General features: G+C 39.8%; 2 protein-coding genes across 9 annotated transcripts in view; one reads left to right on the top strand and one right to left on the bottom strand.

Moving 5' to 3' along the window:
• The window catches only part of ccdc88b (coiled-coil domain containing 88B), a 44,005-nt gene extending 30,926 nt beyond the window's left edge, over positions 1-13,079 (top strand). Inside the window, exons 24-29 of one of the 5 annotated variants that reach the window (XM_040120733.1) lie at positions 1,206-1,392; positions 3,637-3,782; positions 7,953-8,060; positions 10,345-10,496; positions 12,135-12,476; positions 12,851-13,079. In XM_040120733.1, coding sequence (XP_039976667.1) covers positions 1,206-1,392; positions 3,637-3,782; positions 7,953-8,060; positions 10,345-10,496; positions 12,135-12,476; positions 12,851-12,912 — 997 coding nt within the window. In that variant the 3' untranslated portion in view covers positions 12,913-13,079. Of the gene's footprint in view, positions 1-1,205; positions 1,393-3,636; positions 3,783-7,952; positions 8,061-10,344; positions 10,497-12,134; positions 12,766-12,850 lie in introns of those variants that run through there. The other 4 variants (XM_040120732.1, XM_040120734.1, XM_040120735.1 and 1 more) reach the window with 4 other exon arrangements.
• An 11,431-nt stretch (positions 13,080-24,510) lies between these two features.
• macrod1 (mono-ADP ribosylhydrolase 1) overlaps positions 24,511-24,763 on the bottom strand; it is a 115,905-nt gene continuing 115,652 nt past the window's right edge. For all 4 annotated transcript variants that reach the window (XM_040119625.1, XM_040119623.1, XM_040119624.1 and 1 more), the window contains one exon: positions 24,511-24,763. This exon is cut by the window's right edge and continues 196 nt beyond it. The gene's annotated coding sequence lies outside the window, so the exon portion shown is untranslated.

Genomic DNA, 24,763 nt, shown 5'->3' with positions numbered 1-24,763 from the left:
TAATGATGATGATTATAATCATAAGATAACTGTGCACCATAATTAGTTCATCAGCCAGGTTTATTTTTTTTTCTTTATTAAAACGGGATCACATGACTACTTGCATGTGAAAGGGGGTGGCTCATGGTGATGAACTTACAGAGAATCATTACCCAACTCTGAAGCTCTACGAAGCTTCTTAGCATCTTTAAGATCATTGTTTCGGTTTTCCGGCCCGCAACTTTACTGTTTCGATCCATCCTCACTGCTTTCATAGTGCGGTTTTCAGCCACATCAAGCAGCTGTTTTTAGTGAAAAAAAGCTCTAAAAACCCACTACACGCGACCTGCTCAGCTCCAACCACCAGACAAGCTGGTGAACATAGTGGAGCACTTAACAGCTAGAGAGCCAAATATTTCCCTCAGGAGTTGGTACAGACCAACACAGAGCTAAAAGGGAGTGAATATTGGACTTACACTCATCAGGTGTCCAGAAACATGGTTCCAAATGAATTCTAATGTTGCTCCTTAACTGCTGTAAATAAGCAACTGTTTGCTAGCAAGTTAACAACATCATCATATGTCAGTGTTGTGTTTACAGCTTGTTTCCACTGCCCTCAAGTGGCCAAAAAGTGATGTATATAACTGACAAAAAACAAAAATCACAGGTTCTGGCTTCTCAAATGTGAATATTTTCTGATCTTTTTTGTCTTCTATGATTATAACCTTGTTATTTTTGGGCTTGGGGCTGTTGGTCAGACAATACAAATCATTTGAAGACCTCACCTTGTCTCTGGGAGCTGGTCCTTTTTTACTATTTGCTTACACTTGATGTGTTTAACAATGAACCATTCTGTACAATGGTTCAATTTGAACTCAATTCAATTTGAACTCACATTAAAAAGTTTTATTCCAAAATCATTTCATCCCATCTCATTACAGTTGTCATTACAAAATCAAACAACGATGATTGTTTACCTCTATAATGCTACTATTTCGTAAGCAACAGTCAAAAACAACCCAGTGACTCCAGCGATGCTCCATAATTTGTTCTTCAACCATTTTGTCTGAGATTTATCTATTGGTTATAGTTTGGCTTTGTGAGGACTCATAAAGTCGTGCAATGATATAATAATGAGTTCTAGTTAGAGAGCACTTACCAAACAAGGATCCACAACACATAACTGTGACAGTGATGAGTAAAGCCCTTGTGTGTCGGTGTTGCAGGCTGCAGGCCCACCAGAAGGAGTGGTTGGCGTCACAGGCAGAGCTCTTGGCTCAGGGCTCGATGCTGAAGGGGGAGCTGAGTGCCTCCCAGCTGGAGCGGACTCGACTGGAGGGCGAGCTCAGCACCCTGAGGGAAACCAACCAGAGCCGGGACCTCAGCAACGCCCGCCTCACCAGCCAGTACCAGGTATTAACCAGACACACACAGAAATATGCTGCTACACACCTGCAGATACACACAGGTGTTTTGTATTCAAGGTGCAATGTTGAATATTTACATGCAAGAAAGGGATTTAGTGCTTCACTGTGGACACCCTCTTGAAATAAAGAACAAATTTATTCAAAGTGTTATTGGGCAATTAAACTAAATTTATTAGAATTTCATTGCGGGGTTTAGAGAGCATTTCACATAGTTGTGGTTGGGGACAAACAACAGTCATATCATCAGTGGGGAACAGTGACTGGCTGATTTCTAGAACATGATATAAACCCAATTTCACCTTGACATATCAGAAAAAATTACATATTTGTCAGAAAACAGAAAATGGATATCAAATAGCTAATAAAGAGAAATCTTTTGCATTCAGAAGAGATTTAGTCATCTGTGTAATGCTGTCAAGCAAGCACTGAATATTGAAAACATTTTGCAAGCAGGAAACTCTCCAGTCTATTTGAGGGATGAAACAGGTGGAAACTGACTTCCTTTAAAGGGTTTGAGAAGTCAACCAGCAGATGTTTCCCTCTGCTGCTCGATCCAGCTTCTCATGAAACCGCTGCTGAATCACCTGGTCCTGTAAAAGCTGGTGAAGGACATTTGGTCTGCTGACGTATGTGTAGAAATTAAGTTTGTACAAGAGCAGCTGGGAGCAGTTGCTTGGCAACAAGCAGAGACCCCATCACTTTACTGTGCCTGGCCTGTAATAGTTCAGCACATAACCCTCCATAAAACAAGGAATTGTCATTTAGAGCTTTAGCGGTGCTGAGCTTGTTCCGTAAACTAAGCTAACAAGCTGCTGGGTGTAGCTTCATTTTTACTCTGAAAGACATGAGGGTGGTATCAGCTTTTCATCTCATCTATCTCCTGGCAAGAAAGCAAATAAGCTTTTTCCCAAAAACATCCTTTGAATGGTTTAATGCTGAAAAAAAAAAATTAAACACACAGAACTGGCTTCTCCTGTTGAGACTGATCAAATTTTTCTCACAAATTACTCTATTTCTAGGATATCTCTTGACAGATCATTTCTTCGTCAAGTATCATACATGACACTAAATCAGCTGCTTTTTAATTATTATTAATAATAATAATTAAAAGTTTCGATATTGGTATCGGTATCTGTGACCCTGGTCCTGCTATTACTTGGTATCAGATTGAAACTGAATTCTGGGTTAGTGCCAAGCCCTAGCTAAAAATATTTAAGCATCAGCATTTCCATGTGTCTCACTGGATGCTTTACTCAGCCCCCTACAATGCCAGACTGTAGGTAGTTCGGTTTAGATCCTGCAAATCAGACACGCAGACTTTTCATTATACTTTTTCGCAGAGGGAGATGGAGCTCTTCTTCTTCCGTTGATCAAAAGGAAAACTTGGGCTTGGAGTCTGACTAGGCTCACAATTAACCTGTTGCAGCTGCTGTGCTAACTGATGGGGCTAGATTGGACAGGAGTGTGTTTAAGAAGGCAAAAATAATTGGCAACAGATGCACAGATAGGAAAATTTGGAGAGATGTTCAGTAAAGGTGTGGTTGTACATTCTTGTGAGACTTTTATGATTGTGCATGATACGTGTTTTCAGGTTTTGGAAAAAGTTTGTAGTTTGAAGGCTTTCTTGGAGCGTTACCTAAGCTTAAACATCTATTCAGATGTAGAAAAAGGCTCAAAGACTTTTTTGTTCGAACAGCTCTAAAAAGTGGAATAAAGCTGAATGAAATGTTTTGTCATTTGTGAGGCTGCAATTTGTGGTGATGTACCTTTCAGTAAGGGAGTGTTGGTGAGCTCTATCCTCTTGCCTGTCAGTTTTGTTGAACATGTTTGAGATTTTTGTGACTAATACCCAAGGATACAGATGCCAACTACTGGGTCTCTTTGTTCCTCTTACTGTTGCCTTTGATATCTTAACACACAGTACTGTAATTCTAACTGCTATTCAACTAAATATGAATCAGTCTTCATAGAGATCCTTGCAGTTCCATTCTGTGTTGTCTATGTCACTTTTCATTTGCTTTTCTTGTCTACTTTGTCCGTTTTCTGTGAATGCATGTCTGTACTAACACACACATACACACACGCTATCTTGAGAATACATTCACAGACATGCTTATACAGACTAATTAGGTGTTGAGGTATGCAAATAGATGCAATCAAAAAAAAATAAAATATTAGGATCTTACCAAGTCATTTATTCTTACCAACTTTTATGGTCTTCTGTACGCAGCTGTTGACCCAGCTGAAGGGGAACATGGAGGAGGAGAACCGACAGTTAGCCGAGCAGAACCAGAGTCTGCTGAAGGAGAACCGGGCCTTACTGGAGCAGAGCTTGGAGCGCCGAGACCAGCACTATTCACAGCAGAGGGAGTACCAGTCAGTATAAATACACACACTAACATACACAAACCAGATGATTTGTTTTGCTGAGAGTTTCTGGTGAGAAAATAGAAGCAGACTGAAGAGAAAACCAGGTTTACAACAAAGCATCTCGAATGAACGAATGAATGATGAATGAAGGCCTTTATTGGCATTGCACAATATACAACGAAATTCAGTTACTGTCCTTGACAGAAAGAATGAAGAAAAGAGAACAGTCGCTAGCAATAGTAAAAGAAAAGGAAAAAAAATGCAGTCGTTAAAATAAGTAAATAATATATACAATAGTTTACGTATACGGTCACAGGTTAAAAATAGGCACAAAGAAAAGCAGTCAGAACACTCAACTAACAAATAATAAAAATATTATAAGTATTTGTATTCCAAGTAGTATGTTATTATACCTAGTAATATATACAATAGAATTACAAAATCCACTCCAGTGGTGAATCTAGGTAAAATATTTTTTATTTAAAACAGTTTTGTCATTAGGAATATTTCACATTGTTATGCTAAAAATTGGGTAAATTGAGAATATTGTACATTTTTTATGATAAAAGTTGAGGTTAAAGTGTAAGTACGTCATGTTCAGGGGTGAGCAGAGTTGAGTGCAACGGCGGCTGTGGGATAAAAACAGTTTTTGAGTCTGTTTGTTCTTTATTGATGCACCAGTAGTGACTTCCAGAGGGCAGCAGTTCAAAGAGGTAATGTCCAGGGTGGGATGAGTCTTTGAGGACATTCTTGGCTCTACTGAGGCAGCGGGAGTTGTAAATGTCTTCAAAGAGGGAGGGAAGTGGGCAGTCGATAATTTTCTGGGCGCTGGAAATGACCCTCCGGAGCGCTCTTCTGTCTGCTGAGGAGCAGCTGGCGGACCAGCACAACCAATCTTAACGGTATTGTTCAAATTATAGAAATATGCAGGACCACACTTTATGTTAGCTGTGAGTTAGAGAAAACGCAGTTTTTTCACATTTATAACTTTGTAGGGTTCATTTAGTCTGAACTCATATCTAGTACATAAAATATCACTTATGTAAAGGTTTTAGACGGCGACAACTTCACAGTAAAACAGCACTCAGCAGTCAGCCTTTTAAATGACTAATAGTCTTGTGGCAGTTTAATCCAGAGCTAATAGTGAGCATGCAGAGCTTGCTTCACCCTTCAAGTCTCAGGAGCCAAATTTCTTACAAATTCCATCTTTTTGTATCTTAATTTTAAGCTTTCATTCTTGAAAAAATTCTGCTCAGGTTTCACACCTTTCCCCCCCTGAAATTACGGATTAAAATGTCACTGTTAACATTTCACATTTCAGTGTTTCACGGCCCATTTCAGTTCAGAACTAGAGGTCTACAGCCTCTTACAGCTGTAACACCTGTTGGTCTTTATTACAAATGCATGTTAAACAGCCATCTATTGTTCCGAGCCACAAAAGTTTATTTTAATTTTTAGTCCATATCAGCACATCATCATTAAAAAGACAGAAGTACCACCAAATTACACAAAAAAAATGTGCAAATTAATGCTCAACAGGTTTAGAGGTTTTCAATGTTTTAATTTTGCACTCCCACTAAACAGACATCTTACTGTTGGATTGCTGATGCCTTGTCCAGGGTATATCCTCCATGCATGCCGGGATATCAGAGAATAGAAGATGGAAGGATGCACGAATCTTAGTTTTGGTCATTAGAGTTCATAAGTAGCTGTTGGCTAATTCCACCCTATCCGCTTAAAACATGATAAGATGTCATTGCTATTTTTATAGCTTGTCAGCAAAATCAGCAAGCGCAAGATGAAAGTTCTTTTCGGTTACACATTATTGTTAAAAATTCATCAGCATCCCACAGGTAGCAGGTATACATTTACTGGTGCCAGACACTGCTACAATTCAATTCAATCGGTGAGGTGTTGTAAATATCAAGCACTATTCGTGTAGACGGGACTTGCTTAAGATGCTGTTGCATCACTGTGGATAAGCGGAGGTGATCTTCAGGGTCTCAATGAGACCCTGCCAACTTTGTATTCTGATAGTTTTACTTGAGTCCATATCAAACTTGACCAGTATTCCACTCCCTGCCTGTGAGTGAATGCAAACAATTAAATATTATTGGAACATATCATTTGAACAGAGTGCCATTTTTAGACATTCACTAGTATTCAGCGTAAGAATAGCAAAAAAAAAAAAAAAAAATCCTCTAAAAAAAGAGCAGGGTTCTAAAACCACTTCTGATTACAAAAACGTTTTTTTGCGTTGTTTGAGAAGCTTTAAACAAAACCTCACCTCACCAGATTCCCCGATCATTCATTTTTCACTACATATATGAGTCTGGACCAACATGGATGTAAACTGGAACTTCACTGGTTGGCGGACGCATACAACTGCAAGACGGTACTTCTAGTAATTCTAGTCTAGTAGAGTCATACAAAAAATATTACATAAGACATGGGAAAGCGCAAACGACAGTTTAGACTGTTTAGTTTACAAAATCACTTTTGCTTCTGAGTGATGCTGAGGAAACGATGCAGTAACTCTGCCTTTCTGACCTAATGTTGGGGGAAATGGCGTGAATCCAGTGAGCAAAATATTAGGAGGCATCATAGGCTTTCATAAAGTGAATTGAACTGGCCTTCAAGGGTGCTTCATCAAACTCTAAACTCAGTCTAATTTCAGAAATTTGATACTGATCTGTTCCAAGCTGGATGACTTGGTTTGTAGCTGATACACATACTGAAGGAGGGGGGTTTTGAAGAGGTAATACTGCACATATGAAGGACACAAAAGGGCACAAAAATATAAGATATGAAGGACACAAAAATAACCAGAGCAGATGACCATAGTATTAAAGTAGAAAACATGCAATAACACAGACTAGCCCGTCAGAAATATGAAATCAAGAGATCTAAAGCAATGCTAGCTGCTCTGTGAAGCTATATATAGGCACAGTAGGGGTTTGAGCCAAAGGCTAGTGTCAGGATGCTAACATGCTAATGCTAAGCAGGGATAATGTATACCATTTTCAGCATCTTAGTTATCGTGTTAACAAGCTAACATTTGGTAATTAGAACTAGACACAAAGTACAGCTGAGCCTGCTGGGAATGTCATTACTTTTGCAGGTATTTGGTCAAAATCCAAAGTTGGGGGATCGCCAATATAATTTTGGCAATTCATCCTGTAGCTGTTGAGACATGTCACTCAAAACCACAACTGATAACCTCATGGTGGCGCTAGAGGGAAACTTCTCCCAACTTATCCACAGAGCTACTCTAGTAGCTTGGGTAAAAACAACAAATGAAAGTTAAAGTAATACAGTACAGTAAAAGTACAGTACAGTTTGCTTGTGCGTTATTTAAAAAAAAACAAAAAACAAAACGTGCACTGTATGAAGACATGTTTTTTTAATTGTTTTATAGCAAGATAATCCAGTGAGTGAAACAGGACTTCCTGAATGCTTTCCACGATTTCTATTTTACAAACAACAGAAAAAACATTCAGTGTCTATCCAATAGGTTTGGAGAAATTTCAGTCTAGACAAAAGTCTTGGACCAATCAAACAACCAACATAGCCATCCCTAGAGCCATGCCGCTATCGTGGCTAAAAAAGTACAGAAGCCTTGATATTAAACTACATTAACATTTTCCATCCCTGATCGTTGCTCATCTGCACCAACATCCCTCATCCTTTCCACCCACAGCTGTGTGTCATTAACCAATGGTCAGCTCATACTGTCAGCGACTTTGTGTTCACTATTTTTATCCTCAGCCATCTTTCATTCAGGGGAGGTTTGCTGAGCGTGCAGGCTATTTCTCAGGTAATGTCCTGCCTTATGTTTGTCGACATTACAGCTCGAAACCTGAACCCTGTGCTCTCCAGCGGCACATGACCATTAGCCTCCACAATTCGCCGTCTCATTTCTGATGTGATGGTTTAAAAAGAATCCAGTTCAAACAGCACAGCAGGCTCCATTTCTCAGTAGTGAGTTTATAGGAATGGGTTGAATCACATACCAGCAGCCATGTTATAGCTATACACACTTCCTGAATAATCCCATCTACTCACACAGATAATGAATGCATGAAATGAATCAAACAGACCTTCCTACTCAGTTTATTTTTTTCTTTATCCTCCTCTCAGCTGCTTTGTTCTGATGCTTCGTATGTTTTACTTCAGGGAGAAGCTGAGTGAGCTTCGGCGGGAGAAGCAGAAGTTGGTGGAGAAGATTATGGATCAGTATAGAGTCCTCGAGCCGAGCATGCAACCTCCAACCATCAAGGCCAAGTAATGTATATCTATACTTATACACAGACCTGCTAATTTATCGTACAAGTCAGTGCAATACAGTACCCCTGCAGGTAGGCACATTTCATACACAAAGGCCGTTGAAAGTACTGTAACTTTACAGCGGCTATAATCAATATTTTTATAATAAAATATATCAGATAATGAAGCTTTATACGGAGTTTCTCATTGTTTAGCTGTCTCTACTGTTTTGGTTCACTCTCACCTCAATTATAGTAGCATTTCCGGACACAGCAGGCAGCTGCTTTCAGTGAAAAAGTTCTAAAAACCCACTGTACACCACCTGCTCAGTCCCAAACAGCAGACAGTCACAGTTAGCGACAAGCTGGTAAACACAGTGGAGCATTTAGCAGCCAAAAATTGGTTCTTGCAGGTTTAAGAAATTGAAGGATACGCCAGAAGACGTTAACATACATAGAAAATGTAAAAAGAAAATCAACAGTAAAAGCATAGACTTAAATAGAAGGTAATTCAGGATCTAAGTAAGTGCAAGGTGGATAATGATGGGTGGAGAAAATGGAGAAAAACAGGTTTTAACATGGTAGTCACGTTTTGGAAGGTTTTACGTTTCAGTAATATACTGTACATTCAATACTTGCTTATGCATTATAAGTGGTTGGATTTTTCTGTGAGAGAAGAGCTAATTCAACTCTGCTTTTATTTCCATTGCATTATAATGAACGGTATTCCTAATATTTTGTACACTCTGTAGGGAAGGACATAATACTAGGAACACCACACTGAAAAAAAACTAAACATTATAAATTTCAGAAATATATTTATATTTATTGCAGGGATGTTGTATTTCATTGTTATACAGATGTATCTGAAGGACTGGTATCTTTATGTATTTTCACTTTGAAATGAAGAAGAAAAACAATTTGGTATTGTTATGATGTGATTTCAAAATTGTTGCCATATCAAATTTTAGTCATTCTGATGACAGCTGGCAAGCACTTATGAACTGAGATAGCTGCACTCCCAAAAAATAACACACACACACACACACAAAAATAAATATCAAAAAAACTTTGGCTTTCAGTTTACCAATTCTCCCTCTTCATTACATTTTGTTGGGCTTGAACAAGTCTCAGCTATGAGACATGGGAATCTACCAAAGGGTTTGACCCAGAAAAGAAATATATTTTGGACTGACCAACTGAACACAGTACAAGCATTTGGATTAAATGATGATTTTTAATTCAAACCATTTTTATTGTTCTGAAGACTTTTTTTTATTCTGGCTGTTTGAGAGACACAGAATATGTTATTTTTCCTTTTGTTGGTTTTGTCCAATGATGGGCTTCCCAACGCCTACCTCGTACTCTGAATATGTTCAGGTTCGTAATTCACTGTTAAGTAGGTCCTTAGACTGTGCTTAGGTTGTTTGCCTACTCAAATTAGGTTGAGAATTGAGGTTTCAGAGCAGGCTTTGAGGTTAGAGTGCGACATACAGTATGTCTCTATAATCCTTCGGATGAAACGTTTCTGTTGTATAATATTGCTCATTATGGTAACAGATGTTATTACCTTATCCTCTATAATGATGACACTCAGGGGATTTTTTTTTTCTCTCTTTTCTCCCTTTTATTTTGATTATCCCTAAAAACCTGGTCTCTTAAAGTGTGTGTATCGTGACGAAAACTGAGAAGACAGTCTCTTTCTATTCCTCTACAAGAAGAGTGGTACCACTCTATAAGAGGAGGAGGATATCACTGTTGGGATGCTCTCATGAAGGTTTCTCTGCAGAGATGCTTTCGAATACGAAAATAAAATGGTAAACTGAGGTCATAAGTAGCTGTAACTTTAGAGGAACGGCCAGTTGACTCAGAGGAAGCACGCCTGTGTTACAAGGACAGGTCAAACACATTTTGTACCATAGATTAACTTTTAATGATTACTTATTGCTATGTGTAAAAATTGTTCAACTGTCACGAAAGTGCATTTTATCCCCATTGCTACAATTTAATATGGTAATGACATTTTAATTTCCAAATTGGTTTTCTTGATGTCATGTTGTCACAAAGTGCTTTCTCTCTGGCATTATAAATGACAGTTGGTACCTTAAGAAACATTATACTCTCATTTTGAAATTTCATGTAAGGGAACAAAGACTGCATGTCGCACAATGCATCATTGTGAAGTGTCACTTAGCATCCTCCTCGTGTTTTCTGGAAAATCAGGGCAGACACATAGACACAGACACACACTCTTCTAGTTCATTCCTGTTTGTAAATGGTCCCCGTCCTCTGTGTCCTCGCAGGAAATCTAACTGGATTGCAGACAGGATGAAGAAGCTAATCAAACCCCGCGGAGGAGGACGAGAGGGGCGCACCCTCTTCACCGCTGCGGGCAGCGTGGAAAACCTGGCTGACAGCACTGAATTTACATCAGACATACACTCACCTCAGCCTGGTGAGACCACACACGAGCACAGGCACACGCACGCACACACACACACACACACACACACACACACACAAACCAGCACACCACCTCTCTTTCTCACACACAAACACAAGCCGACTGGTTTTCACAAAGATATGCTCACTTGCTCACCCCATCAAGCAAGGCTACAGGCATGCATACAAATCACCTCTTGACTATCAATTGTGGCCGGTACTGATACCACTCTCTTCCCGTTAGATCTCTCCCTGTAGAGTGCCAAGACTTACTGAGGCCGGCTTTCTCTGCTAACCACAGAGAAAAGAAAAGATTTGCGAAGCTTCATTCTCTTTTTATGCACCTTGACTGTGGAATGCATTTACAGACAGAGAGAGGGGAAAAAAACTCTCTGCAGACATTTTCAAAGCCAAGATTTAAGCCCCAACCTGCATTCATGATATGCCCTTCTCCCTTTTTGACATACTATTACTTTGACCATTTACTTTTATTTTCCCTTCCACTGTGTTTTCTATTACCCCCCCCTCCAAAAACCTTGCTTTCTTGAACTGTGTATAATGACTCAAACTGGGAGGCCCAGCTCTTTTCTATGGGCTATTTTCTATTCCTGGTGGTTTTTATTAGGCCTGTGTCCCAGAGAGACATTTGATCTCTCAACTGCACGCCAAGTGGAAGAAGCAGAAAATCTCTCTAAAATGGATTTCAGTTGTTGTATTTTAGAGATGATGCATGTAGCAAGTAAAAATAATTCAGATCCTAGTTTAATTGCCCTAAATAAACAAAATGATTGACGGTTTTTGTCGTAAAACAGAGAGACTGCCAGCCAAGGATTTTCCCAGAAAAGCTCCACTCCTTCCTATTTTCTGTGTTTCTGGTGACCTCTCCCATAACACCTGCGTTTAACACTGAATCTGAGCTGCTTTATGGCTGGTTAACGTGACCTTAACCACTGGCCTCAGGTCAGTTTTTAGGCTCCAGTCAGTGTTAAAAGTCCCTTAAAGCCTGGAACAAGTTCTGCTGCAATAATTCTTCATCTCATTAAACTAAGGCTATAAATCAGAATTTATGAATAATTTTCATTAAGTTGTTTCAGTTTAATATAATCTACTGTTGAATATATTAGAATTGCCTTTTTGAATATAAAGGTCAGGCTTGTATCAGTGTAAAGGTCCTTAAATTACTTGTGTGATTTTAAATTCACTAGAGATATAAATTTTATCACTGCATTTATGCATTTTAATAGAATGAAAATTGGAATTTAAACAAGACTAATAATTAATCTTAATCTTGTTTCATTTTGAGTCTAATGTCTTAAATTGCTGCTTTTTCAATTTTTTTTATTTATTTTTGCATTTCTTCTTTCACCTCTGCACCTCCTACACCTTGACCAAATGTGCATGAGAAAATATTTGTCTTAAAAGCCATAAAGGGAAAATTAAATTAAATTATGAAAAGAGATTGCTATATTTAAAATATAACCATATTACAGCATATTATACTCATATTTTAGAATGAATGAGCCAATGATTAACTGATTTCAAGATGTTATCACCTACAGTATAACATCACTACCATGGCCTTTGTATAAACATGGGATTTAAGTAATAATAACCATTTCTCAACCTCTAATTGATTTCATACTGTTTCTAGATCCCCGCAGTGCTCCAGTCTCTCCCTCTCCCTTGAGAAAAGCTCCTTCCCAGACTGATATTTCAGTTCCTGGGACCCCGGCCCTGCGTTCTGGCTCCGGGGGCCGTCGTAAACTGGGATCCCGTCACGGCTGGGGGTTGGGCTTGGCCAGAGGAGGCTCTGGAGTTTCCCAATCCTTCAGTCCTGGTGACAACAAGACACCTCCCCGCCAGCGGCTGCGCTCCCACCAGCCCAACAGCCCCACTGTCCTCTGGGAGGGAGAGAGAGGCGAAGCGAATACACCTCAGGCAGCAGACGCGCCGATGACCAGCCAGGAGAGTGTTGAGGAGGATGAAGGGAAAGGTGAGGAAGAGAGAGTGGAATGAGGGAGATGGGTTTTTATGTCTGTGCACTTTAGAACTGTCAACCCTTACCAGTCTGATTTTCAGTAAAAGAAGGAAAACTGAAAAATAGTGAGATTTAAAAAAAAAAATGTTCATGTTCAGTTAAATAAAGAAATACATTACCTGTTTGGATGGATAGTTTTAAAGTGTGCATGTTCGCCAGTGTGCTATATGCAGCTTTTCGAGACGGAACTATGGTGCAACAAGTTAAATGTCAAGCTGAATAAAAATTGGATTGTAAATTGAAACTTTGCCAAGACAGTGCTCAAAACATCTTTAATCACTCAAATACAGATAATATTCTTTTAATTAAAACATGCATGTGCTTATTAGACTGCGATCTTCTCCGCCTTCCAGACAACCAACAATCCAGTTACCACACCACCACGGCCTGAGAAAGACCTACAGTTGACTCTGAATTAAAAAAACAAACGTTTTGTATACATGCTTCCAGCCAACTGTTTTAATAGAGCTTTTTGTATGTCTGACTATTTTAAATATAAGATCCTTGTAGTAATATTTTTGAATACATGAATGAATAAATCCTTCTATCAATGATTTCCAGTTTGCTGAGTTGTGCAATAATTAACTGTCTAGTGTTGAGCCCTAAACCTGACAAAATGTAGTAAATTGTTATTAGAAAAGTCAAATATAAAACTGAATACATCAATAAATATTATTTTGTTTCTTTTACCGCAAATTAGTTGATATTCTAATAAGTTCTGTATTTATCTTTAACCAGCTCATTTTTATTTTTAACTCTCTTAGTTCCTACTTTTTTTTTTTTTTTTGGTCTTAGCACAAATTTAATTATTTATCTATTTGCTGTTTTAAAGTTAACATTGGTTTCTTTTAACTTTAGTCACAATCATAGTAACCCTAGCCCTAATCTTAAGCTTAATAGAAGAGTAACTTTAACCCAAATCATGATCTTTCCTTAGCCCCAACCAAATAGTTTTTGTGGCTAAATCTAACCGCACCTTAACAGTAGGGCTGCCAGACCAGAAAATGCAAAAAAAATTATGTATTCATTCATTTAATTTGGAGATACAGATTTAATACAGTTTGTCAGTTTTGGGGCTCTATATACGCTGTGTAAACCCCTCAGCAGAGACCCTCAACTCTGCAGTTGTGTGTGGAATCACTCAATTACAGATGCCTCGAGAAGAAATCGGGAATATCAAAGTAGATCTGTAAGGAACATCTTTTATGTAAGCATATATGTAGTTCATTGGTGAAAGAAATAAACAAGTGGAGCAGAGCGGGTAGAAGTAAAAGCCCTCATATGCAAATTTCACTTAAGCATCAGTGGTAGAAGTGCCTCATCTTGTCTTCTATAAACCTTTATAGGATTAACTTAAAATGTTGATGTTCCTGCTTTTCCCTCTGATCACCTCTTCCTTAAGTTGGCCCACTCAAAGACAAAAAAGGATCATTTTTAAGTGCGGATCACATATTTTGTGAAACATACTTTAAGGTAAAATGGAGAAGCTGTTTGATATCAGGTGCTCTTAAAATTGACTCTGAAACAAGCTGAACCAAAAGCAAAAGATCTCTGGAATTGATATACCCAACAAAGGTGCCACAGAATTCTATTTAAGATTAGTATGTAAGCCAAGAACTAAGAACAAGTTATTAATTCGTCTACAGTCGATTCTGAGGCATCTCTGTGAAGGTCGGATTTATGCAGTAAGCAAAACAAATACATAAATCTAATGATAAACCTCCTTGTAACCCTCAGATCTGATCTGTGTACAGCCGGATAAGCATGGAGAAACCCTGCCGTCCGGCTCGCATACGGCTGAAAAACCCATTTCATTTTAGCGTCCCTGTGTAAATCCAGTCCTTGATCTCATGGAAAATCTGCGCTTGTCCTTTAATGAGAATCCTCCTTAACTCCTTTCGCTGTCGCACCAAATGGTGTCAGTGTAGAGCTGGCCAGGCCTCTGTCAACAGACAGATAGACAGAGGGATGAAGAGGGGGGAATTAGCAAGCAGGTTTCCAAATGAGCAGACCTGAGAGTAAAAAAGGGCCCTCTTAAAGACAGGCAGCTCCCAAAGAGCTTCTTCCACCGAAATTAGAACGAGGACACGTCAGCATTTCCAATAGGGCTTGTTTTTGAGCGTGTGTGTGCAAAAGACAGCACTAAGGATAATAGCAGGCCGTAGCTCTTTCTCTCCAGCCAGCCCTCCCCAAACACACATCCTGAATTATGATTTGCAAATGACAAATGGACCGCTAATACAATTCATGAATTATGTAGTTGTCATGGTGACGTTAATCGAAAAACAGGCCCATTCTCTCGGCTCTGAACATTGTGTTTGTGGAATTGAGATGCATGACGGGGGCTGCACGCTGAGCCGCCTGAGTGAGCACAGGGCAAAGCGATAGCAAGATATTGGTTCTGCCAGTCACTCAGAGGCTTATTATGAGTGCAATGCAACAATCACTCGCCCTCAGGCACACAGACAGACAGCAGCCACAGAAAAACAGTGAAGGGTAAGGCTTTAAATTCTCAATGGAGGATTCTTGTGGTTGTGCACACAGCGAGAGCATTCACAAGTTATTTTTCTCCATTTATAAGCTCTGTACGTTATCAAGAAATTCTTAAAGAGGAGCACTTGAAAAAGAGGATGAATAAAAAAACAGGAATGTGATCCGTTTGCAAAATGGCCTGTGTTTATTCAGCGCTGAAATAAACTACTATTTTGAAGGATGGCATTGTGCCTACGAGCATAACAAGCAGCGGTAACATAAAATCAGTCAAAAAAAAGCCTTGAAGGAAAAAAAGATAGTCAGAGAAAAGTCTTGGCACAAAACGAGTGATTAAGTGCCATCTCCACCCCTGACTCCTGAAGCGATGAATGATGGATGGATGCCTCGGCTGACATCGCGCCTGGATCTCAAGAATCTGCTCAGCTGCTTAGTTACTGAGCACCTGAGGGGTGTAACGCTATCCGCGAAAGTCACGTTTTCAACCCTCCTTTTCAATGTTTTTGGCCCCCTTCTCTCGTAAACACGTTCTTCTTCTCTCTCTGAAGACTTCTCTCTCTTTTTCCTGTTTCTCGAAGAAGATCTTTCCCTCATTTTTATAACCAAGAGGGCTCTCTCTACCTCTGTGGCCCTGTATATCGTTCATCATTACCCCCCCGGCCCGTTTACCTCCATTTCTTGCCTCAGCTATCAAAATTTAATGAGTGTGTCCAACTAAAGAGCCTCCAGCGACCAAAAACCTCACTTACACCACTTAGTCCACTAACTGAACAGGCTGGACATCCTTAATGCTTAGACATGCATTAGATCTCTGTTCAGTCCCAGTGTGTGCTTCTGAGATGAATCTGTGAAACCATCAGCGGAATCAGAAGCAAGCTGTTTTTCAACTCTTTCCAGGCTCGTTTCTGCTGTTTGGCTGATTTAGAATCAGCAAACACCACTGTAACTTCGCTTTGGGTTAATAACAAGTTGTAATGCGTGGGTTGTTGTTAGGCATTTTCTCTCAGCAGAAGCCCCCTCGGCGGTTGTGTGTATGTATGTGTGTGTGTGTGTGGGGTGGGGGTGGGGGGGGTCAGGCACCGAGACAAGAGAGCAGGGAGGTGATCTTTGATCGAGAAGTGGTGGTGTAATTCAATTAATTATATTTTGCTCCAGGCAAAAGAACTTGGGGAGGGGATCATTGAGAGGGAACACAAAACAAATAGGTGGAAAAATAACAAGTGGAGTGTGTGTGCGCGCACACACCGGCTGACCCTGCAATATCGCCTCCTCACAAAACTGTCAAAATCTCTGTGCTTTCACTGGGCTTTTACTCAATGAGGTTGGCCCAAAGGTGAGTCTGTTCATCTATAACTTCCCTCCCTCTGCCTCCATCCATCTCTCCATCCCTTCCTCTTTACCCCACACTCCCCCTCTCTTCTATTTCATCATCCTCGTCTCTCTCTGATTCATTCAGGATAGTTCTTCCTCTCCTAACAGTTTGTCCCTGCAGCTCCCATCCCTCCTCCTCCTCCTCCTCCTCCTCTCTCAAGCACTCCCTTTCTCTCCCCTAGTGTATTAAGGGGCTTTGACGCTCTCAGTAAAAGCTGATTTATTCTCTGGGTGGTATCGATCGGTTTCTGCATTAAAGATTATAATTCATTACCCTGGCCCCTTTTAATACATTAAACACTCAAAATAAAAATAAAATAACCCCCACCCAACCAGACTCCCCATGTCCTGAAGGCTGCAGGAAAACACTCTCGTCGAGATGTCCGGCCTGTCGTCCTGGGCCCCAGAGCTCCACCTGTGTCTGTGTGTGTCACTGACTCTGGCATAGATATACTAACAGGAACACACTCCTCCCTTCACACACACATTCATACAGTCTAATAGCAGGTTAGACACATCAAACACAGGCGAACGCACACACACTGAGAAAGGACTGATGTTAGTGGCCAAAACTGTGAACAATAGATAGACAGAGCTGCAACAAGTAACTGATTAACTGATTAACAGAAAACAGATTACTTTAGTGACTTATAAAGGCAAAAATAAAATTCTCTGGTTCCAGTTTCTCAAATGTGAGGATTTCCTGATTATGTTTTATATCATGTTTAACTGAATGTCTTTGGATTTTGGGGTTGTTTAGACAAAATAAGTCATTTGAAGACGTCACCTTGGGCTTTAATATCTCAGTGTCTGCTAATTGGCTTCAAAAAGTGGAAAGGCATTCGTGATTCTTAGATGATTAATCGTAATAACTTTGATGATCCCCTGACTTTTACTAAGCGCCACCAGCAGGTTGAGATTTTTGGATCAGAAAAGCTCAACAGCTGTTGGACGCATTGCCATGAAATTCGGCACGGAATGTGTTCCCTTAAGGATGAATTGTAATAACTTTGGAGATCCCTTAAGTGCCATCAACTCTCATCTAGTGCCATCATCGAGTTTAAAATTTTAATTTTCTTTGCCTTATGTCCAAAAACCTGCAAAAAATAATGACCCTCCCATAATCCTAAACCGTACTTTGTGCTTAGTGCTAGTTGGCAAACATTAGCATGCTAACACGCTAAACTATCCCGGTGAATGTCCACACATTAGCTTTGTTATTGTGAGCCAGAGCTGCTAGCATGGCTGCGAATTCGTCGTCTTATTTGACATTTCATAGACTATACGATCACTTGAGAAAATAATCTGCAGATTTTTTGATCAAAAAATCATCAGTTGCAGGCTGGATAGATAGATGGACTCCACCAAAGCTTTGGCCAACAACAGAATAAAGATTCCTCCAAGACATGTCAAGTTAAGGATTTGTGTACTGCCTGCGTACACTCCCGTTTGTCAATACAGGTGGCCTCTATGGGATAGTAAGGATTTAAGAAGCACCGTGTGTCCCCTATTGATTTTACCCGAAATGGCCACACCAATTCCCTGCACAAAACAAGATTGCCCTTCCCCATGGCTTGACAGATTGATTTTGTATCTCAGCCGCAAGGACTTGAGGAGCAATCCCTCTAATTCTGCCTCCTTGCACTGTCAATCTGACGGACAATTTCCCTCTTCATCCTTACCTCTCCCTGTCTCTCCTCTTTCTCCCTCCATTAAATGACTCTTCTACCTCTAAGCTCTAACTTCTCTCTGTCCGGCCTCCTCTTTCCACCTCTCTTTCCCTCTGACAGGCTTTCAGACAGTAAATCAGAGACATTGATCCAGCGCAGCGCCCAAGTGTCCTGGATTCTGCTAAAGAGCCATTTTCATTTCACAAGCAGTTTACTGGCCTCGCTGCCCCCCACCCGTAAACATCACCCTCCTCCCCTTTCTCTCGCTCTCTCCATCATGGCCTCATCCATACACATCACCCATCTCACCTAATAGCCAGATCCTCATCCTCTCTGAGTGCTGGCCGCTATTTTCCTCCCACTTTTTTGCTGCCAGCTCCCAATTTTCTTAGAAGACTTGAAACATTTTACTAATACATACTGATTGCACACACAAACTTATAAACTTTACCTACATGCTTCTGCAGCCAGGGTCTAGAGCTCAGCCGGGCTCCTTGAATTGGTTCCAAGAGGTCTGAGTCCAGCAGCATCGGGACTAATTTACCTCCTCTATAATTTCTTTGACATCAGCACAATAAAGAAATGTATAGAGCTACTTTGTTAACAGGTTTCTCTGCCCCCCAAAAGGATCGCTATACTGTTCTATAAGGTCGTTTTTTAATCTAAGTTTTATTTAATATGGGAAACAGTACAGAGAAAAAGCAGCCCAGAGACAGACTAGACTCTGGAGAAGTAGCTTTACAATGTATTTACATATAAATGTAACATGGCATTGCCAGCAAGTTTCTATAATCATGGTTGTGCAAGACAACATCTGCATTCAAGCACCTGCATGTAGTTCATGTGATATACAGTGCTGACGGTACGTTTTTGGACAGTGCCAGATTTTCTATCGTTTTGTGTCCATATTAGCACATTTGATGTGAAACAGGGACTGAGGGTGCTAAACAGTGTAGGAATCAATCCACATCATACATATTTCTTTGCACATAAAAGAATACAACTAACATAAGATATCATATGTATACAGAGACATTTATACACTGTACATACTGTATATGCAGACACACCTTCATATACTCACATATACATGAATTAATGAATAAACAAAAGCCCGAGCAGCAGAGGTAGGAAGCTGAAAAGCTCATACAATGATCCCTCCTAAAAGCTCATAGTCACAACAACTTTTGAAGTGCAACAAGATTTACTTGGTTACAGTTCCTACACTGTTCGCACAGTATGGATGTAAGACCCCGTAAATTAAAGCTTCATCGTCGTTGTTTTATGTCAGATCCAATACACTGGAGTACAGAACCAAAGCAACAAAAGATGAGCCACTGGTCAAGTACTTACAGATGTCAGATGTATGCTGTAGCTTATTTGAGAACTGATAGCTCTATCTATAGTGAAGTAGCACTAGATTACTCTATGTGTGCTGATGTAAAGGCACTTTACATTATTGTCACTGCTAACTGGCATTTATAGTCTGACATGAGCCATCAGTGTTTATAACTGTGATCAAGTGTGATTAAGTAATTGTGATTAACGCGCCCTAAACCAACATTTCTTTTTTGGTTTAGTGTACGTTATGCAACAAGATTTAGCTGGAATAACACCTCATCTTGTCACTTTTATAAAGCGGTTGATTCAAAGCTCTTAGCTCAGTCCCCCACGTTGAATGAGTGACAACCATAATGGAGACCTTTCAATGATATGAATGACTTTTTCTATGGATTCTGTTGCCGTATTCATGTAATGCTCGCACCACGGGAAGAAAGGAAAACCTCCCACTATTTCAGTTTGGGACTGTTCATACATTATTCCAAGACGTTTACCCCCACTGCTAGCCATGCAGACACATCCTTTCCACATCAGATCCTAAATTAGCTACTTTTGCCGTGTTAAGTATTTGGAGCAGTTCGTTACAAGTGAAACCACATACGAACAAACTGTATATACAGTAGCTCCTTAAAATGATCTAAATTGATTGTATAAGTGTTAATATTGGATTTTGTTTAGATGTACAGTAACTGGCTTTTCAGCCATTTTGCCTCAGGTTTGTTGACCCCACTGTAGTTCTTTTGGCCAAGTGGGAGATATCGTAGCTGTCAGAATTTCCTTACGATGCCAACTTGGAATAACAACTGAAAGAAACTGGCATGAGTGGGGTTTTTTTTCCCCATTCCTAATTATGGTGTGAACAAAACAACATGAATGTGGCACATTTCTGTGTTCTCTGATTTGAAACACCTGTCTGAGACAGTTAGATGACTGCTGAGCGGTCCTCTGATTGCGACGACTCTTTTAGAATTCGTTCTTTTTGACACAACGATTTGTCATTTAAAATCCTGGTGTGTCCAGGACAACTATGTGAGGTCACCTGACCCGGCGTAGGCATAAGCATGATAACAGTTTTATTTTGTCCTGCCCTAAGTGGTGCAACAAAGCTAACAGGAGAGTCAGAGAGGGATCAGACCGGCATATTACTGTATAAAATATACACCCCCATACAGTCCTGAGAGGAGAGCTGCGTCTGAAATCACACCCTCATTCACTACTTCTTATATAACACTCATTAGTTCACTCTATAGTGAGCAGAGATTTTGGGCACTTGCTGTGTGACTCATGGTCATTTTGCATCATAACTGACGGCTGTAGAGTCACACGACTAATTTTTGCACAATGTAAGACATTCCATTTTGGGATGGTTAACAGAAAGTACTGAACATGTCATCAACAGTATTTGTTTTCGTTCAACTGTGGGGAATTTTTAGGGCACTATAGCGCATAAATCTCACAATTGGGACACTTAAATAAAATGGTGTACAGTAAACACAGCTCAAAGAGACAGTGATTTCAGCCCTTAAGAAGGCAAGATGTGTCAAAACACTGATCTTTAAAGTAAAAACACTGCATCAGAGTTATCACAACGTGAAGCTCTCCCCTCCTTTCTTTCCGCCCCTAATTTTAGTCCAACAACAAGAGTTAAGAGAGCGACAATCTTCCCACTTTGAGTGATTACAATGGCTGCTGTCAGGTAGGACCATATTTTATCAAGACAAATATGTTTATTGTGAAGCACTTTGTAACTTTTATTTTGAAAAATGCTTTACAAATAAATCTTAATTAACTAACACACACGCTCAGAGAGATTTGGGACACCTTATGTGATTCACATAACTGTATATGACAAAATCTGCATATAAATTAATTAGCTTATCACACTGCAATTAACTGCACTGCCCAGGCCTGCAACAACAACACAACGCACAGTGGAGACACAGCATACTGAAAACCACATCCAGAGAGTTTGCCACAATTAAAACAATTCAACACAACTGCAAAACTGCAAAACCACCAATTCCCCTCATTTTAAATGTAAGGGCATTTTAGCCAAACCAGAAACAGTCCAGCAGCAGAGAAATACAGGCTCTGAATAAGAGCCACTTAGATTAAAATGACACAATGCAAAAGCAATAAACAAACAGACTAACATTTTAACATGTTCAAAGTTTATTCCGCGTCTCCCTGCTGGAAGAAACTCAAGCAGAACACCACCAAATAAGTTTAAGTGCGAAGAAAATGTTGACAAAGCAGTAACTTGTTAGACTGCAATGAACAAAGTCAGCAATAGCAGTCTTCAGCCTGAAATAATTCTTCACCAAACACCTGATAGTTCACTACCCTCAGATACTGTTAACTGAACAAGCAGTTGACATTTTTAAACACCTTCATACTTTCTCCCTCACACACACTTTATTGGCCTTTTGCACACCACGTCTATGCCATTGAAGGCATTAAAGGTACACACACATTCGTGCGCACACACAGGTGTGAGCAGCGAGTAATTTCCACGGCCAACAGGATTATCAGTGTATGTTCAGTAAGATGGCAGGGAATCAGCCTTCAAGTTAACGAAACAGTTAGCGTAATTGGTCTTCATCTGTCACCTCAAACAGAGCTGTGGACTGTTTGAGGACGAGGGAGAAAGAAAGAGAGAGCGAGGGAGAGAGAGATTACTGACGGGACAGTGATGAAAATTGGTCAGAGGATAATGAGTCTCGTTGTCTTTTCATCCCCCATCCTCTGTCTCTCTCTCCCCATTTCTCTCATTATTCAGAGTGACTAGTCGGAGAGTAGCTTCACAGTCTGCTGCTTATTAAAAAAACCCAGAGCGCCTTTAAATGAGTTCATCAGGCGTTCCATCCCTCTTTTCCCTCCATCGCTTCATCCTCCCGCCAGCTCTGCTTCCTCTCATCCCTTCATCCCGACCTTTTTTCCTCCCCCTCTCTCAGTTTGAACTCCTACATCCTTCCTCTCTCTGTCTCTTTATCCCTGCCTCTTCCATCTGTTTATTTTTTCCACCATCCTGTAAGGTAAACAGTGAGAAAGAGAGGAAGGAGAAGAAACAGAAAAGGCCCAGACATGGAGAGAATCAAAGAGCTCAGGAATGAAAAAGACAATCCCCTTTGTGACAGATGAAGCTTCTATACAAAAATGGGGCTTCTCCCAAATTTTTGTTGATATTCTTTGTAGTTTATTTTTTCCCCTACAAACCCTCTCCTTCCTCCTCTTTGTGCGTCTGCGCCACCGTGGCAGATTGTTTGGAATCAATAAAGCTGGTTGTTGGCAGATGAAAGTCATGGGGCGGGACGGTATCTCGGCTAAACAATCATTTCGCTTCTCACAAATCACCGCCTGCGTCTCAGCGACACGTGACGGCTACACCCTGCAACAAACAATTAAAAACTCATACAGATGCGCTGCGGGGAGAAGCACGATGGTGCTTGCATACACATCTGGTGTGCTGTGGCAGGCAGACAGTATACAGCCAGGGTAGATGGGGTTTGGACAGCATGGAGACTAAAAAGAAAATAAAGGGGGAAAAAAAGAGAGAAGGGGGGAGGGTTGACGCTCGTTGTTAAAAATGAACAGGTGCTGCATTTGTCCAAAAAAGAAGTAAAGCCATGAAAGTTAAAAACTGTAAAATGACATTTGCTGTTAGCAGAAGTATTCAGATCCTTTACTCAACTAAAAGTAGCAAAAATACAACATAATACTTTATGACAAGTAAGAGTCCTTTTTACACATTATCAACAAAATGTACTTAAAGCAGCTATAATCAATATTTTTATAATGACAATGTGAAAAGCGTCATTTGTAGCGATAAACCTACGGAGAATTATCAGCTGAATCTGCAACGTCCCTCAGTTTCACAGAGAATTATAGTGAGTCTCATATCGTCCTGTCCAGTCGCAACTTTACTGTGTTGGTGCTTTCACAGCTGTTTTCAGTGAAAACACACTAAAAACCCACTGTACACAACCTGTTAAGCACCAAATGGCAGACAGACGCAGTTAGGCACCAGCTGGTGAACATACTGGAGCATTTAGCAGCTAAAGAGCCAGATATTTCCCTCAGGAGTTGGTAGAGACCAAAAACAGAGCTAAAAGAAGAGTGAATATTGCACTTATATTCATCCGGTGGACACAAACTCGAATCATCCCATTGCTCTGTAACTGCTGGATGTGTAAATAAGCAGTTGTTTGCTAAAAAGATCACTGTATCAACTCAAAAGAGACAATGTGTCAGACACAATATGTCACAACTTATTTCTGCTGCCCCCAAGTGGTAAAAAAAAAAAAATGTATTGCAGGTTTAAAAGTATCAAAATGAAAAGTACTTCTGATCCCTTTTAGAGTGATACATATATTACAACAGATCTTTGTATATTTGTCAAATCATTACTTGTTATTATTCGTGATGAAACAGAACTGAGTTATAATCCATTAGTATTGCTTATCAACTTTCTGCTGTTCTGTATGTGACAATATGAACAATTTTATTATCATTCTAAAAGAGACAAACTTTAATTATAAACTACCAAAAATAGTCACTGAAGTTCTTGATTTACATGGGTGAAGAGTTTTGTATTTTGTCTCTTATTGTCTCACATTTGCTGTATCGTATACATATATTATTCGACAAAATACTCAACACACTATAAATATTATATTGATATTAACCATTTGACCCAGCCTTACTGATGCTATTCTTTATACAGTTTCGCTATGTAGTTTAATCTAACAAATCATCATTTTAGAAGAAGAATTGTTTTGTATGTAAAATCTGAATCTTCAAAGTAACCAGTACCTATAGGGTTCATATAAAACATAGTGATATAAAACGTTCAATATTAATTAGAAGTATAAAGCAGCATAAAATAGAAACATTAAAGTAAAGTACAACTACCTCAAAATTGTGCTTAAGTACAGTATTTGAGTAAATTTACTTTCCACCACTGCTGACTGATAAACAAAGTCCCTCTATCTGTCTCCTTCAAACACAGACAAGAGAAAACGAGAGAGGAAATATTCATGTGAAGTGTTCCCTTGTGACACTCAGCTCACTGACTCGTACTGCATCTCGAGAAATAATCAATTCACACACACCAGAAGCCTGTGTAATTTGTTTTAATAAGCTTTTGTCACTGCACGCACACACACATTGAAATCCCAATATTCAAAAAGCAGAAAGGACATATAACTCACAGGAGGTTGTAAGCTTGATGCAAAGCTAGACAATAAAGGTCAAGTTAGAGTGCAGCTTCAGGTGCACACGGCCCATTTTTCACTAGAGTCATTAACATCATTCCACACTTTCATCTCAATGCCTCTCTTAAGCTCAACCATTAGTGGGGAAAACAGAAAA

This window comes from Xiphias gladius, chromosome 23, assembly GCF_016859285.1.
Source record: "Xiphias gladius isolate SHS-SW01 ecotype Sanya breed wild chromosome 23, ASM1685928v1, whole genome shotgun sequence".
NCBI lineage: Eukaryota > Metazoa > Chordata > Actinopteri > Istiophoriformes > Xiphiidae > Xiphias > Xiphias gladius.
Note: the sequence above shows the minus strand (reverse complement) of the source record. Positions and strands in the feature narration are given on the sequence as shown.